Here is an 18,306-nt window from a genome sequence, read left to right as displayed (position 1 = left end):
AGAGGTCACATCTGGTCGTGTGGAGTGTCACAATGACAAGGAGTTCACTTTCACTTTCCTTCCACTTTTCAAAAGACAAACTTTCGATCATGAGCATAAGATCATTTAGGTAAAAAGATGTTCAGTTTTTAAAGGTTGATCAGAGCCAAACAGTTTGGTGTCGTCAGTAAAGAGAGACGTTTTTATAGGACATCTGTGTTTTAATCACTCAGAGACAGTTGGAGTACATCAGGGACACGGTGGTGGGAGTGTGTACGGACACTAAATACCAGCAGACAAAACACAGCGGATGGGGGCTGACGTAGCACAGGAGGAGGAAAAAAAAAAGAGCAGACGGACAGAGTTGGACGAGTGTCTGGAGGACGGCCGGTCAGTGTTGTTGTGCAGATGTGCTGCAGCCTGCAGTGATTTCCTGCATCTGTGAAAAGAGCTGTTCATCAGCATGGAGAGGAGGAGACGGAGTTTCACGTTCGGAGCCTACGGAGGGTAAGAAGAGAGTTGAGGATTAACGCACACCCTTTGTTTGATTGTTCAGTCATGTGACAAACGCCGTCACACAGGTGCAGAGACAGCAGTGGTGTCGTTATACGGACCGGGCGGGCAGCAGACAGGACCACGCACCATAGGTTTAGTTTTTTTTTTTTTTAATTTTTTAAAAAAAAAGTCTCGCCTGGAGGTTAACGGAGTTCTAATGTTCTGAAACAAACTCTGTGAGAAGATTTTAAATTTGAAGACTTACGTTGTCATGGCGATGTTTAATGATTGTTGTGTGAGAAATAGCTGTTATATATTTCACCTGTCCTTAAACAGGTGCGTCACATGACCACAGGTTACCCACAGCACTGACCCAGCATGAGGGCTGCTGTCAGTGTGTGTATGTGTGTGTGTGTGTTTCTTGTATAACTATCCTTGTGGGGACGTAGCTTGTTAGTTTCAGTGGAGACAGTTTTGATTGTTCCCATCTGAGTAAGAGGGTATTTTCAGATGTCAAGATTTAGTTTGGATTTAGGATTAAATCTAAGTCAGATTATACTTCATCAATATAACTAGCAGATTCAGTGGTTAAAGATAAATGTTAGCTTGGTTTGTTTTGTTTATTAAAGGTTGATAAATCGTCCATATTCCACTAGGGCTTCAGCTACTAATTAGGACAGTAGCATGTGTCTTTTGTCACGTCCTTCACTCCCTCAGTGTCATGTTGTCCTCAGTACATGGGGGTGCACCTGTTTATGTGATGGTCCGTTTCCCTTTGCTGCTCTGTCTACTCCAAAACACAGTGTTGCCTGTGTCAGCACGGAGCATACCGCTGACTGTCACTGTGAGAACTTCCATCTTCAACACAACAAACACGGCCGAGCCGGGGCTTAATGTCACTGTTTCTATTTCAAATAGACACGTCCAGGCCACGTCTTAGTTAATGACAGTGTGCCGTCAGACGACAACAAGTTTAGTTACCGTGTCAGACGACAACTTCATCCCGCCAAGTCTTACACAATTTAGTTTTTGTTGTTGTTGGCCTGTAAAAAAAAGATTTACATTAAAAAGGAACTGGAAATGTTAAAGATAGAGAGACAATAACAAACAAATACTACTGATGTGTGGCTTATTTCAAATTTAATTTCTCATGTGTTTATAATAGTAAGTTTTGGTTGTTCCACATTTAATGTTTATGCAAAACTAGAGTTTGTTTCCATATGAAAAAATGTAACATTCATAACTGTAGAGAAGGGAAAACATTCACATTACCAGTTAATGTTTCAATAAATATTGAGTTTGGCCGCATCTTCATCCCAGTTTTTAATTTTGGCCATCAGTGAATTTGAGGGTTTTTTTCCTCTCTTTTTCATATGTAAAATCCTATCTGTTAGTCAGATGGTTGAATATTTAGACAGAGAAAAAAAAACTTGTCTGATTTCCTCTTTACATCAACTGAATAAACGACATTATGTTGAACTACGTTTTTCATAAATGTCTGGTGGCGGTGCTCAACCTGACCGTGAAAGTGAAAAGGAAAATTGAGCGTTTCATCAAGAGACAGAAACTGAAATAATCACAGAGTCACATGGCTTCACGCACCAACAAACCGACTCACCTCAGTGTTTACTGCCACTGTTTGTGTGTGTGTGTGAGTGTCGGCAGCACATCAGTCATTTTGGCCTAACGTTGAGGAACAACAGTGGGTCAGTAATCAGCAGCAGTTTAATTGTCCACCACCAGCGTCTGCTCAGGACATTAATCCAGGTGGTGGACCTCCCCGGCCTAATCACTGCTATTCACTGCAGTACTCTGGCAGCCACTGTGAACACAGAGCACTGCTGAACACCCGCTGTGAAAAAGACCTCTCCAATACTATTGTTGCAGTGAATACATGAATTACTGCATACCAGCTTCATCCTATAATCAGTCTGTCTGAAGTACGCCGTGGACTAGAACCATCCAGAAAAGAAAAGAAAAGAAAAGATTCAACGAGAAACCAGAGTTCCAGCTAATAAACACATTTAAAAAATAATACAAAATAAATAAAGGAGGGTGTTTGAGGACAATTTAAAAAAAAAACTTTACAAAAATAACCATTATATCTCTGTGTATCCCCACATTAAGTCCAAGGGGTTTTTTTAATCAGTGAATTCCTCCTTTGTAGAATTCTGGACGATTGAAATTGTCTCAGGACTGAACTCCAGTTTCCTTTCAAATGTTCTTCACATTTTGTAGAAAGAATAAAGAAATCTTAATCTTGAACGTGCTGCGGAGCTTTAATCATTTTATCATGTTTCCACTCAAGACAAAAAGATGGCTTTTAGAACAGACTCTGACCTTCGAGAGTCGTCTCTAGACTCTGTTGTTTCGTTTATTCTGCCGCGGCTCTGTTAGCAGTTGGTAGTTGACGAGGAGGAAGTGGACGGAAGAAACTGAAAATCAAACACTAGGATATTCAAATCAATAACTCATTGATCCTCTGTTTCTTTGTAGAACTGACAGGAGCTTCTCCATCACCAGAACTCTATGGTGAGTACTATCAGAACTGATACACAATACACACGTCACTGTACTTCATTCTACCACTCCTTCAACGTCCTTTGATACAAACGTGCCATTTAATAATGATCAAAGTCACAAAGGAGTTTTAGACTAAAACAACGGTGTATATGAATAGTCTCTGCAGATTTAACCCTGGACTGTGAGACGGTTTGTTGCTGAAGCAAACACATGCTACATTTTCATTGGAAACACTGCGTTTTCAACCACTGTCGTACGTTCATTTAGAAAAGCCTCCCATTAAATAGACTCTTCTTTCTTCTTCAATAATTCCACGAATATTTTCTTCTCCTCTCGCTCTTTTCACCTTCACAGCAAACTGGACAAAGCCATTAGGTAGTAAAAAGTCCAAACAAAATCAAACTATCACACGACGTAACCACGATGTCTGTTTATCATCAACTCTCTTTGTATGCGATCATAATCCTTTAAAAGTCTCTTTTCTGTTTGAAATGTTTTTTTACCTCTATATTTCCGTTGAAATAGACCCAAACAGTCATTATTACTTTTTCTTATTTTATTTTTCTTCCACATCTTCTTAAAAACATCTCTGTTCAAACCCCAGGAGGAGCAGACACCGTGCGTGCAAACCTTCACCTTCACCAAACTCTCAGGGACAAAATATCAAATCTGACTCTTTGTTACAAGATCTTTTTTTGTGTGTGTAAAATAACTTTTTGGCGGTGAGAAAGTTTCAAAGTCTGTGCTTTTATATATTTAAATAAGTTTCGGTGTTACTGAACAAACGACCTCTTCACAGAAGGCGATCCGTTCGTACCTTCATTCAGCTTCAGCTGAGTCGTCCTTGGAGATAATTACAGTTGACACTGTGTGAAAGACACAGCCGTCTGGTCAGGACACGCACCTTCACTGGACCTCGCACAAAGACTGACTCAAAAAAAAAAAGAATAACGCGCCATACGTCGACCTGATAATAACACAGTAACTTGTTCAGCCCTAAAAATAATAATAAAAAAATATAACTTATAAAACATAATTTATGCTGACAATGATTTTATCGCACGTTAGCGTTTTTATTATTTGTTATATATTTATTATTAGTAAACGTCTGTTGCTCAATCATTGGATTTTGTCATGACACAAGAAATAATGTGATTAATCACCATTCAAATTTTAACCGTTGCCCAGTCCTAATTTCAATATAAATATAAAATATATAAAAATATACCCTTTCAGCTATTTATTAAAACCAAGGATCAGTGGTTCATGTCTGGATTTTAAACTGCGGTCGTCAGTGACCTGCAGTCATTTGGTTTTCAACCAGTTTTGTTGTTTTGCTTTCAAGGCTCTCTGCCAGAGTGAGACTCCATCATTAGAAATGGAACAGGTCACAGACTCGTTTACATAAAAACAATAAAACAGACTTAATTAGTGTGTAGAGGACTGAGGGGGAGGATGGGGGGGCGGGGGGGGAGCGCTCCGGAAGAGAGGGGATTGGAGGTGGAAGGTCACAGAGAGAGGAGAGTCGGACTCTCACACTCGTTCAGTCTCATTAGTAACATTTATGTTTCTCTGCGTTTCGAGATGAGTTGCATCACAGGCTAATGGTTCCTTTGGGGCTTATCCTGGGGGGGGTCAAGGAGACGACGGTCAGCCATTCACAGTGCAGCTGTATGATTTATTATTCCAGTGGTGCGGAGTCGTCACTGCAGGTTGAACAGTCTGTCAACAGAAGAGCACGACAGTCAGGCAAAACAACGTGATCTTAAAACAGACAAACGAACATACTTCTAACATGTTTTGGCCAATCCAACTGTAGTTTTTCAAAGAATTTCACGTACATTTTCTAGTAAGTAATTTTTGTTCATGTAGAAAAAGTGAAAATATTTTCATCAAACTGTTGGAACTCTCTGGAAAGACGAAGAATGAAGTGGGCAGACAATGGTGGAGTGACGCACACGTTGGATAAAATTAGCCTCTGCATATCCTTTCTTTGAAAATATAGAAATGTAATGTCAGTGAGTGGGAGACGGAGATGACATATGGACACGTTGGTCTCATATGTGAATTTTAAAAAATGAGACGCTCGAGAATCTATTTCTGGACAAAGAAAAAAAAAGAAACTCCTTTTAATGAAAGTGACTGTGACTGTGAGATGAATCATCCTGATGAGTTCAAATTGTGCTTCACAGATAAATGATTCAGTTGAATTCTGCAGCGGGGGAATGTACAAAAAAAAAGTTGGTAAAAGATGAATCGACAACAGTTGGGGAAAGACTGGATTTATACTTTTTAATTCAGTTTGTGTGACTTTAACTACTGGAGACTAATTTTTTTTTTTTGAAACTTAAAAAAAGTAAAATAATGAGGATAAATAATATCTAACAAATTTTAAATACATTTTATTTTTGGCAAAAACAAACAAAAAATTCAAATGAGTCATATTGGCGACCATTTAAATACTAGCTTTTACTTTCACCTCTGTAAAGCACTTGTATTCAATGCTTTCTTTTGTGTGTGTTTTTTCTACATTCCCAGCTGCTGCATTTGCACTGACAATATATTCATATCAAGCCTGTAACGTTGGACACTGGCAGGAACCTATTTTTCCCCCTGGGGGAGTGTTCAGCTGTCACTGTGTTAGTAAAGTCAGGTGTAGCAGGAGTGCAGCTGAAGAACACTAACACAGCTGTGGACCAGTGATTTGGAATTCCCTTTTTTTTCCAGGAACCGTCGTCTAAAAAAACACCCACAATTCTCAGTTCCTGTTGGTTACCGTAGGTTTAGCAGCGTCCCAAGAAACAGGACGTGGAATAGTAAGAACATACTTCTGTGACTGAGTTAAACTGCTCACAGCTCCATGTTCCCAATTAAAGACTCATTTTCCTGATTGCTGTGGATAATGGCGGCTCTTATCTCCGCAGTCAACGGCTCCTGCTGCGCTGCAGTAAGGAGGCTGGGATAAATGCTGTGACATTTCTGCAGGATCCGTCAGGGTCTGTGGATATTAGCTGGCTGTCTGAGTGTGGGTGACTGAAGCTCCGTCAACTTGTTCTGCCATATTTTAGACTGTGTCCGATGGTCACGCTCCATCCTTCATGTTGCACGCTTCTTGTAACCAGCGTCAACGTTTCTGTCATTATTTCACTTTTGTCTCAGTCGTCTCAATACCAAAGTCCAAGTCTTCTTGTTCTTGGAAGACGTCAGATTTTAAACTATGCTTGTATTTCTAAGGTTGGTGAGAAGGAGGAAACTAATGAACAGCAAGAGTGAATCTGATTGGACAGCCAGACCCAGTCTGAATTCGACTTCATGTCTTCCTGCCTTAGTCCAGTATATTCTTATGCTCGTCTTATCATTTCAGGTTCAGTTTGACTGATCAATTATTTGATTTGATTTAATTAAGGCAGCGTAGGATTGGACAGTCAAACACCCACCACCAGGAGTTCCCTCTTTAATTAAAGCACCAATCTCTCTCAAATTAGATTTTTAATTCATTACAGCCTGTTAACTTCACAATGGACTCTTTATTTATTTGTTACCTGGGGATTATTAAAAGAAACTACAGTCATATGACTCAGTCAGCGCGTAGCTCCCCCCGCCTCGCTCCACAGTCGTGGACCCAATTTCACTAATTAATTGAAAAGCTCAGACTTATTAAGAGAGAAATGTTGCCGTCTGTTCAGCCGTTTAACATCATCAGGAGTCGACCCCGTGTCATCCGGCTCCATTAGCTCCCAGCTCAGGAGACACTTCAATTACAGACTGTACGTACTGTGTGTCAGTGAGTGGAAGGAGGAAAGAGAGACCAGGGAGGTGACGTGCGTCAGGGTCACAGTGAAATGGTTTCCTTCATCAGTGGGGTCATCGGTCAAACTCTGTTATGTCTAACGTGTGTCTGTCAGTGGCCACGTGTCGTCTTCACGGTGCGGTCATCTTCACGGTGCGGCCATCTTCGCGGTGCACTCGTCCCTCTCTCCGTCTTCACGGCCGTGGAGAAAGTGTCATTTCTCCTGTTCTGAGATTGAATCTATGATTCATGAATTGCCTGAGAAGATGCTTCATTCCTTCAGGCGAAAAACAGATACTTAACTTTTAAAACGATGTCACGTGACCTACACTCACACACAACGCACCACACACGCAGTTTTGCTCCGTCAATTACTGCACAGACTGAAACCTGCACATTACTGGATGTTAAATATGCATTTCTCACCTAGACCTTCAGTGGCGTCCTGTCTGAATAAATCCATATCTTAATGATGTCATTATGGAAACCACCAATGACATGTACTCTAACCAGCCGGTATACTGGACTGTCTCATCTGGCTACGACTGGATTCCAAAGTTGTGAGGATCAAAGAGAAAATACAACAACTGACACTTGAATAACTGTCAGTGGTCCACACCGTTAATGACAAGAATTGAATTGTATTTAATTTAATTTGTATCCTAGATTATTCTCCAGTATTCTAGATTATTCTCCAGTATTCTAGATTATTCTTCCATAGTCCAGAATGTGTTTGATCCTCACTCTCTTTGTCCAGTCACAAACCTGACATTTGTTGTTATTTATTTGCATGAGTTCGATCTGAATGATCTCATCTTTTCAGTGTCAGTCCCTGACGTCGGCTCAGAGCTGCTCAGCTCATGTTATTGAACCGTACTGCTGTTTTCTAGTAGTGTTGTTTAATACAGTATACAATACAGTATAGTGTAGTATATATAGGACAATTGTATTATTTATTATTCTTCATTTATAGACTATTCTGCAAATGGGCACTTCAGACAAAACCATATTTGACTTTTTCAGTGTAGTAATCATTGGACTTTATTCAGTGATATATGACATTTTCAATCATCTTCTGTCCTCGTTCTGTTATATGAGGTGTGAGCACTGATCCTGACAACTGTGAATTACAGAGCCGTTGCATGACTTCATCTGTCACACACACACACACACACACACACACACACAGACACACTGGCTCTCTCCAGGGACACGATGACAGTTGCATGTCCATGTTCTGCAGGTGGCAGGTACCTGTTGGTTCACGCCCCCCAGTTTGAACGCTAATCTCCACACAGAATAATCCAACGTTAATGATGTCATCAACTGTCAGCTGGTGTTGTGGTCAGTTTATGACACTGTGGCATCATTTAAATCCATCAACCTTTGTACCCATTTACAATACCCTGTAGATTCTAATCAGACTGACTTCTTTAAGTTTAATGTAGAGGTTCCTGAAGGTTTAAGGCACAGTTTGTCAGGGAAGGCTCGGATCTTCAGACGTAAACTTCAACTTAATGAGTTCCTCATCTCAGTCACAGTATTTTCAGGTTGTTTTCAAGAATTTTTTTCTTCTTTTTTGGAGTAGAGTGGTGCAGGCATCACTTCAGTCGCTGCAGGCGAAGACTGTGAACACGTGAGCAACAGACTGTCAGAGTCAGAGACAGAAATGGAACTAATGGCATTAGATATGGACGTGAAGAAGTGTCTCAACATGTCCCACATACCACTGCTGTAGTAATTGCACGCCATCTCATCAACGTGTTAATTTAAAAAACCCTTACCCTTATATATACACTTCCAAAAAAAAGAAATGATGATCTGTTGACAACATCTTTGACCTGATTTGACTCATGGCTGTTTCTCTTCATGCATCTTTGGATGAAATGCTGCAGGTGTTTGCTGTCACTCTGGCTCCGTCATGTCGACTTCTGTCGTCCAACGGTACCGTCTTCCTCTCATTAGTCTAAAAGCTGATCCAGAGAAAACTGAACTTCTCTCTCAGTTGTCTGTTTACAGTGTGTTTGTGAAAATAAGGCGGATTAATTCATGCTCTCAGTCACTTCCTCCAAGGTTTTTTTTTAAATCTGATAAAATAAATAACCATCTGAGAGGGTTGGTCTCCCACTCAGGGTTCCCACACATCTCGGAAAACCTGGAAAATGAATGGCATTTTTTTTAGTCTTTGAAAAAAAAATTAGAAAAAAAATTCCTTAGAAATGCTTGGATGGACTTTACTTTATTTCTTCTCAGTTCTTCTTTTTGCAACGTACGTAGACTTGGTAAACGTTTTGTGTAAATATTGTATTAAATCAAGTATCTGCGTCCAGCAGGGGCAGCGTCCAACTTGTCGGTAGTAGCCAATCAGATGAATCATCTCAGAGAAGTTCTCTAGTTTCCACTTTCTTTGTGGCTTCGTTGCTAAATTTAGACTTAGGACCAAGGACTGATCTAGTAACATTCAACAACGTGGCTGGCAGTGGGCCACGACTGTACGGAGTGGTCCGTGTGCTGCAGCCAAACACAGAAGTACGTTCCAGGCTAAACCTGGAGCTCACCTGACGAGTGCTGGGATTGGCTCCAGCTCCCTCCTGTGGCTCTTGACAGGATTAAGCAGCAGACAATGAATCATGACTCAGAGATCTATTTGTAGTTAACATAAAGTTTCATTTCCACATTTTCTTGCCCCTGCTATTATTGCTGAATCTGAATTACGATGAATGAGATTACCGTAAAGTTCTGTTGAAAATCATCAAAATTTGACTTTTAGGATTATAAACTCACCAATGTGACCATTTGAGCTGACCTGATTATTCAGACCTTAAATTTGAAAGAGTCACTAACAGCTGCGTCCATTTTAATATTGGAGTCCATGTGTGTGTATGTGTATGTGTGTGTCCTCTTGGCTATGCAGGTGCAGACAAGCCCAACCTTACACACTCCAGACCCACAGCCTTCATGATTCCAGGGCCTGGAGCCTGGATTAACATGATCGGCCTCCCTCTGCAGCTGAATGTGCTTTGACTTCTTCTTAAATGTTTGTGATTTCACCTCCCACAAATAAGATTACTGCTTTCAACAACTCGGACCTGCACTTATTCCTCTTTCTGTGGGAAAAGTGATTTCCTCCAATTGCGTGTGCTGCGAGATCTGCTGCATTTGAAAGCTCTGAAAAAGACGTGATGAGGATTTCTTTTTTAATGCTGTCAGAACAAGAGCATTAACAGAACTGGGGGGAGTTCTGATGGCATCACCCCCACGGGAGTCAGGAGCTACACTGAAATCTGCCTTTGAAAGTTGACGTTTGTCTTTTCCAGTGGGCAGAACCTGTTAAAGGCAGACCGACCGACTGGGTCGAATGTAAAGGAAAGTGACACCTACGGGTTGAGATGTGAGGATGGAGATTAAGAGAAATGAGGAGAGAGGGGAGGAGGAGAGGAGGGGGATACAGTAAAGAGCCAAACAAACAAAGTGAGACATCAGGAGGGACAGAAGGAGGGGGAGAGGAGAATGTATCCCAGTCCAGAGAGTGACAAGAATGCACAGGGAAGAGGAAAAAAGGAGGAGAGGAAGTACAGGGGGAGGAGTTGGATGAAAAGGGTGGACAGAACGAAGGCTGCACTCGGCAACATCTGAGAGGAGAGGAGAGGAGAGGAGAGGCAGATCTCCGACAGCAGGTGTTAGATGATAGAGCGGCTGAGGCAGACGGACAGAGCCCATCGTAGCAGAGCCAAATTGTTCTGGAGAAAAAACTGAGCCGCGAGTGAAGCAGCAGAGGAGAGAGGTGAGCACCAGGAATACATGATCAGGAAAGACTTTTGGTTTTAGATCAATTAAAATTAAAAAAGAGAGGGACTGATGTCAGTTTAGGACGGATGACTTTGGTCACTAAAGACCAACTCTGTCCTTTAATCGTCTATGCCTCCACCTTTTGTCCACCAGTGTAAACTTTCCGTCTACGTGTCTCCGTCTCCCTCTTTTTTTTCCAGTCTGTCTGGCATCTCCAGTGAAATGCTCTGCTTTCATTGTGCATTAGCTGCTGTAGTTGATTAGATTAGTTGATCTGCTCTAAGTGGACGTGCAAAGCTGAAGGGTTTATGTGTTCCAGTCTGCCTTGGACAGGGTGTGTGCATGTGTGTGTGATGGGGGGGGGGGGGGGGGGGGGGGGGGGGGGTACAGTTATTGTTATGAGGACTTATTTTTGCTTGTTCCCACTGAGTGAAAGAACTCAATTTTGAAACTCAAGACGTGACACTGAGAATATATTGCATATATGTTTGTAGGTTCAGGTCAAATGACCACGTTGTCTATCTGAAGTGGTCATGAAAAACAAGGCTGCCTGTGTTTTCTCTGTGTAGTGTATTTGTATTTTGACTGTTAAAGCCTCATTATGATGCAAATAAATGTACTATATATATATATATATACATATATATCATATAAACACTGGGGTTATATATATGTTTTCTGTGTGGCTTTGGCTTTTTTCACATTTAGATACATTTCATTGGCTAATGATTTGACCAGGATGAATGAAACCGATACAGTTTTCATATGATATAATTGCATGGTAGTCGTTGATCGATCACGATTAATCATGATTAATCGACAAACACACGTCAAAAAGCTTTTTTTTCTCTACACTGCTGGAACAGAAAGACAACAAGTAGATGTTTGTGGTTCACTCCTGTTATTATCTCACTATTATACAAAAGACAGAAAGGGGTGTAATAACAGACCGATCTGACTGTCAACAGACAAGTGTACACCAGGTCAGTAGAAGAAATCAATACAGTCTGCTCGTTTTTCCAATAACAGTTGTTTAAAGTTTCAGTATTCCAGATACCAAAGTACTACTCATCGTTGTTACCACTTGATCAGTGCCAGATACACAACAGTGGACATGATACAGGTCGGCCGTTTTAGCCTTGTGGCGATGCTGCTTCTTCCATCAGCAGTCCAAGGAGCAGCAGTGGCTCTGATCATATCTGACTCTGCTGCTGCTCCTGTTGTCGTCTCCTGTTGGCTATAAACACCGCTCCATCACATGCAGAACTGGTGTTCTAAAACAGAGACGCTGTAGATTCTGTGCACACGACTTGACCTTTCAGATAACCTTGAAATACCACGCTTTTTTTCCTTTTTATAACAAGTTTGATTCCCCTGACAATTATTAGACTTGTTTTCACTGAGCTGGGTCTGGTTTTGTCTGCCAACTGATAAACTGATGATTATCAATTAACTTCTTTTTTTCTGTAGAAGAGATAAAGATTTAAGAATCTGTTTAAGATCAAGCCAATCCTGCAGTGATTCCAGGAATGAAACAGAATCCCATCCTGTAACCGTATCCTACCAAACAGATAAACCCGTCCAAGTTTTACAGCCGGCCAATGGTCCAGATCTGGTCACTCCTAGAAGAGAGTCATTATTACCGTCAACGGCCACCAGGGGTGTCTTCAATGTTTATGGAGCTAAATATGGCTCTGAAATGAATCCAAAGTTTTGGTACTGTAGGCTCACACTTCAAGTTAGAATTTTAAGTTTTCAAGCAGCAGCAGCAGTTAAAAAAAACAAAACAAAACAGAGCTAGTTACTTTTCAGAAAGAAAATCCTAATTTATTCCCCTTTAAAATGTTGTACTGCAGCCCTAATAATAATTACAATCATGCCTCCATTAATATGCAGCTGACGGCTTTTTAAGTCTTTGTAGTGAAGTAGACATGCCTCCAAAAAAGGGCTTGAAGGGTTTAGAATGCATCATGAAAAAATGTAAAATATAAACCTATTGGACGATAGTTATTCAGTGTTTAAGAATCACATTTCACTTTATGTTAAATACCTGCGTCAGCTGACTGTCACTGTCTCACCGCGTCCAAATACCTGGATTTAAATGTAGCCTGCAGTGCACGCAGTGTTTCCAGCTGGTTGTGGAGAGGATTAGGACAGGATTAGACCACCGAACAGATGCTGCTGAAACACAGGGATTCATCTGTGGATTAAGTGTAATGATGTTTTATGTCGTTTTCAGTGCTACACTGATAACAACAAATGACAACTACAGTATTTTTTCTCATGTCATTAAGTCCTTTGGTCACCTGACCGTCCCCTTCAAAGGTCCATAGAACAATTAACCAATTAAAACAAATGACCAATCACTGCAGACTTTCCTTTGTGGCAAAATTAAAGAAAATACTGACATTTAAATTACGTCTCCCTGCTGTGTCCCCAATGCAATGCCCTTACTACGCATAAGGGCGGTGCTCCCCACTTTGAGAACCAATAGGTTTAAACCATCAGGTTTTTGTGGATATGTGTAAAGAATGTGGGATAAAGTTAGGATTAGGATTAGGGTTAGGGTTAGGGGTAAGGGTCAGCCAAGCCTGGGTTAGTCAGGGTTAGGGTTAAGTTAGTATTAGGGTTAAGGGTAGGTTAGGAGTGTGTGGTGACACTGCACCTAGATACAGCTACACTTGTGGGCGTAAAGTAATTGTAATGACAAATTTGCTAACATACATTATAGAGTTCCCTAAGTGACTGCTGGGATTAGCTGCAGCTAATCATCTTAAGAAAACGCAGCAGCAGAAGAAGAATGAATTAATAAGACATCTGTCTGCAGAGTTTTACACAGGGTCAAATATGTTTACATGAAAACACCTGGGGGTCTGCTGCTGCTCCTGTGAAGCCCCCGCCTATAAATATATTTACAGTACAAATGCAGGTCATTGTAAGGTATAGAAAACAGTCTTTACTAAACTGTAGTAAAAGACCCTAATACCCTCCCTCGCCTGCAGGGGGAGCTGTCAAGAAATCTCACATGCTACTACATCCATATTTTTTTTAAAAATTACTATATCTGATCATTTTGCTTCTGTTACAGTTATATATTTCATTTTGACTCCCTTCATAAACCAAACTAAAACACCTCCTTCATGACCGCTTGACCTCAGCAACGGTCAGTTTGGAGTTTCGGTGAGATAATTGTTTGTTCCCATGTTGACCATCTGCAGTGACACTGTGACCCCACCGTCTGGCTGCAGCTGTGCTCAGCCTCGACCTGTGTCACTGTCAGGACAAACTGGAGGGTCCACTTCAGCCTCATGACTAATGGCTCATTAATATGACTAATGGCCATGGGCTGAGAGCTGGTCGCAGTACAGTTGGAACTGGTGGAGTCGGGAAATCATTTTGATGATAAGTTATTAAGAGTTTTTTTCCCCCAACATTTCATTAAATGAAAAATAGCAGCGAAAATGAGTCTGTTTGACTTTGAGGAGTTTGCTATTTTATCTTGACTTGTTTAAACTTGAGGAGTTTGCTATTTTATCTTGACTAGTTTAAACTGTCGTACCTGACGTGACATTGCAAGTTTAACCAGTAGTAGCTGACATTGATAAATGGCATTGCTTGCTATAAAAAAATATAATAATTTGAGGAGACAAACTGGGGCTGGAGTGGTAGGTCTCCTGTGTGCCACTAGAGGGCTCCTAGTTCAGTGCCATCTACAGCCTAAATCTCAGTTTGGGTGCGTTAGGAAGCCAAATCACTGACAGCATTTCTAATAAGAGATAAAATAATGTGTTTTTAAAAATAGGTACATTGTTGTACAAACATCGATGCAGCGGATCCTGTGAGCTAAAGTATCAGTGAATGTAAACGCGTTGCTGTGAGAAAGACTCCAGAGCTACCGTTAGCTCCGTCGTTGCTCAGAGAACGTTGAATGTAATAGCTGTAATTGTTCTGTGCGTTTGTACCTGTAAATGTCAAACTGTTGATAGTTCAGCCTTTATCACCAAGGTTGTCGCCAAAGTGCAATTTTCTCCACTTTGTTTGTTCTATAAAATTGTCGGAAATAAAATCTGAGAAATAAGGAAAATACAGCAATTTTGTTTCCTCCCCTTGGAAAAAAAAAAAGCCAAGAAAACAACCTGACATATTTTACTTGGAGGTAAAGTCTGTGCCTCTGAGTCAGATAATGAATAATTGAAATCCGAAACTACACAAAACCCCTTTCTGACACCGTCACCTTGGCATTTGTCTGGAAGATTTGATAACGTGTTTTTTCTCAGTAATAGTCCACAGTTTGCGCTTTGTGTGTGTGTGTGTGTGTACAGCACTGCAGTGAGAGTAACCTGGAGAAAGACTCTCTCTCTCTCTCTCTCTCTCTCTCTCTGTTGCTTCACCTCCCTGTGGGCCAAATAAATCCCAACCATTAACCTGAACATTAAACCTGAACCTGATGTTGTGAGACTGATTGCACTTAAACACACACCAATTATTCCTGGTGTGTGATGAAGCCACGGAGCATGCTGTCAGTGGAGACACACACAGGCTGTTTACAGAGTCTCTGCCTATAAATGAAGATTGATTTGTGTTTTTGTATTTCATTATGGATATGAGGAGTCTCACTTGGACAGTTTGCAACAGCTATCTGCATATTGAAGCACAAACTGCACACGGAATAACATGCCAATATGGAGAGGCAAGTTTGACTCTGGAGGAAGTGGATGTCAATCATCCAATACAGTCAAATGTATGCTATTTTCCACTATAACAAGATAATGTGTCTGTGTTACAGACAGTTAAGTCATTAATTAATTAAAAAAAATGGCTAAAAATAACAAATACAACGCTGCTGATGAAGAGGACTAAAACAGAGAAGGGATCAATTCTACAGCTTTCAACTCAAATTAAACCATTATGGCATTTTGAAGCTAACGCTAGTGATAATCAGCAGTTCATATTATAAACATAAAGACTCGTCTTTCTTTTATCAATTAGATTAATCACAGATTAACTGTGGAGCAAATCATATTTTGCCAAAACAGAAAGAGAGCAGGTAGACATGTGCATTACTGTACTGTCAGTAAGGGAGTGCGGGGAGAGACGGAGGGGGGGGGGGGATTAGTGGGGGAGCGGTCATCAAATTGAGTTTCTTCCTGGATAGTTCTCCATCACCAGGACCACATCCAGAGAAACCACTGAAACCATTCACACTCACATTCACACCTTTAGTGCACAGACAGAAGAAAACATGAACCCAATCCTCAAAGTTTTAAACACTAAAACACCATCTATAACCACTGGGACTTGAACTGATGGTTATTTAGCTGTAAGGAGAGAGCATCAACCTCTGTGTTCCAAACATTCTACTAACATAGCTCTGTCAGTAACCCCACACCCCCCACCCCTCCCTTCCAAAATATGACTGTGCTGTGTTCCTAATAGATTCTCCACCCTCAGTTCTAATCCACGTCTTCAAGTCTGTGTCCCAGAGATGGAGTCGTGTTGACTCTCACCCACAGATTCTCTGAAACAGGTTCTGTATGGTGTTTGGAGATGAGGGCAACAAAACGTTACAGTGGAGTGTGCTGCAGTCTGAAACCTCCTGTTGTGGTTCACAATGACAACAACAAAAAAAGAAATAGTATGCCAGAGCACGAGCCTTCAGTGGGTGACCGACGGAACCCAGTTGTTGTGGTGATTGTTGGTCCTCTGCTGTGGAGCAGTGTATATGAAGGTCCACTGCTGCAGGACTGTGAGCAGGTTGAACACACAGATGGACCGCCAGATCTCACAAGTGACTGTTGTGTGACACCAAGTGTGAAGTTAATGTGATTTGAGCAGAAATGTGGTCAGACTGCAGAGGAGAGGCAGACAGGAGCGGGGAAAGTGAGGGGGAGACAGAGAGAGAGAGAGAGAGAGAGAGAGAGACAGGGGTAAGTCAGCAGGCGAAGAGATGAGAAGTTCAGTTCTAGTTACACATGTTTGTGTGTTTCGTACTTGGTTTGTTGTTAGTCTGGCTGTCAAAGTGACATGTTGACTACAATTTTTAATATAAATAAAACTCTGTAGTCATTTAGTCATTTGTCACTGGTCTAATACACAGTTGATGCACATGAGTTTTCATTTCACCTAAACACCTAGAGCTTAAAATAACATCAGGATGTTTGAAACAGCATTATGAAAATACTTTATACATTTTTAATTAAAACCAAATGTATTAATTTGTTTTTTATTTCATTTTTTAATTTAATTTTATAGTCTTCTTTTTGTTTTGAATAAAAGGACATTTTCATTGCAATGTGACTGTATCGTGGCTTAATAAATGGACATTTGACTCATTGATAAATTCCACTACTCTGTCACCCTGTCTGCCCCCCGTCCCAGACCTTGGACTCTTTCAAATGGTTTTTTTTTTTGTGTGTTCTCGAACGTAATATTCCTAAATAATCTCCTCTCCTCAGCTGATAATATTCTTCACTGCAGCTGAAAACACTTCTCTTGTCCCACGTAGTCTAATTAAGATGAAACGCAGGATAAATCTCTGTGGGCATGAAGCCAGTCCTATTATCTTTAAACACCAAATTCGCTCGCTTCTCACGCTGTAGGATCACAATTATGCAATTTGTGTTTAGTTTGATGCACATCTGAGCGAATCCCTGAAAGTCGCCTATTTTTACTGATCGAGAAAAACAGAAACAGCAGCAGTTCCTTTTCCCCACCAAGAACCGCTGATGTCACGCCGATTGCAGCACATTTTCACATTCTGTGATAATAAAACTCTCTTTTTCATGTACGCTCAGATGTACTTTCTTATCAGGGTAACAAAAACAACGTCTTTAAAACTTATGGAGAGCCTTTGACGCAGCAGTGAACAAAGCGGTGGTTGATGATGAGCTGCCATTTGAAGGTAAAGAAGTCAAACTCTGAGAGGCAGCGTGTTTTATTCACAACAGATGTAGAAGTGACTCTGATGAAACACGTCCTCACAGACTTCCCCTTGTTCTTCAATCATTGATGTGAATGATCCTGAATGGACGACTGCTCGCTGTTACAGACACTTCCCTGTTGCTAAAATGAGGAAACTCACGGCCTGCCATCATCTCACGGTCTCCTCTCTCTCTCTCTGTTTCTTGCTTCATCGTTGAACATCCTCTGACTCACAGGAAACAAGATGGAAGGATTCCTCGTATTCCTGATGAAGTAGAGCCCTTGGCAGCCCGACCCCACTCTGCGTTTCCTTTCCCGTGGCTTTCAAAGGTAATGCATCCACTTCCTTTCAATGTTTCTTCTCATCAAGTCCTGGAAGTGTTACATTCAGGTGGAAGCTGTCTCTCATGTCCCCCCGTCTCCCTCCCTCCCTACCTCACTGACGCTGTTGACAGGCCTGACAGAAGAGGGTGCCCTACGTCCGTGGCTTCTGTAACAAATATAGATCTGCTGTCATTATTCGCCTCACGTACAAAATAAAACAGAGAGGAGTTCTTCTTGCTTCACATCAATGTGTTTGTTACCAACTAGTCCACCTGTTCCAGTGTTCGCATTAAGATAAACTGTAGGTGATTAGAAAAAAGTTTTAATGTCTGCAACCCACACAGGCTGCCACAGGTGGCGCCATTCAGGATATGTTGTTCCTCCGGGAATCAAGCACATGACTCTGTGTTTGCGAGCAGGGCACTACTAATTCACGGAATGATTTATTTCCCATTGTGGACAGACGTACGGGAAGCGAGCCTTAT

General features: G+C 41.2%; 1 protein-coding gene and 1 long non-coding RNA gene across 6 annotated transcripts in view; one reads left to right on the top strand and one right to left on the bottom strand.

Moving 5' to 3' along the window:
• The window catches only part of rap1gapb (RAP1 GTPase activating protein b), a 61,104-nt gene that overhangs the window by 17,500 nt on the left and 25,298 nt on the right, over nt 1-18,306 (top strand). For 3 of the 5 annotated variants that reach the window (XM_025059856.1, XM_025059855.1, XM_008320931.2), the window contains exons 1-3: nt 256-486; nt 2,971-3,006; nt 17,734-17,827. In XM_025059856.1, the coding sequence (XP_024915624.1) occupies nt 443-486; nt 2,971-3,006; nt 17,734-17,827 (174 nt within the window). In that variant the 5' untranslated portion in view covers nt 256-442. Of the gene's footprint in view, nt 1-255; nt 487-2,970; nt 3,007-10,119; nt 10,572-17,733; nt 17,828-18,306 lie in introns of those variants that run through there. The other 2 variants (XM_008320934.3, XM_008320932.3) reach the window with 2 other exon arrangements.
• LOC103386591 (uncharacterized) lies at nt 392-3,006 on the bottom strand. The gene is made up of 3 exons (XR_522328.3): nt 2,815-3,006; nt 1,456-1,517; nt 392-477 (listed from the first exon to the last, which is right to left on the bottom strand). It is a non-coding gene; the product is annotated as an uncharacterized LOC103386591 (long non-coding RNA).

The sequence above is a fragment of the Cynoglossus semilaevis genome, chromosome 11 (assembly GCF_000523025.1).
Source record: "Cynoglossus semilaevis isolate Cse_v1.0 chromosome 11, Cse_v1.0, whole genome shotgun sequence".
NCBI lineage: Eukaryota > Metazoa > Chordata > Actinopteri > Pleuronectiformes > Cynoglossidae > Cynoglossus > Cynoglossus semilaevis.
Note: the sequence above shows the minus strand (reverse complement) of the source record. Positions and strands in the feature narration are given on the sequence as shown.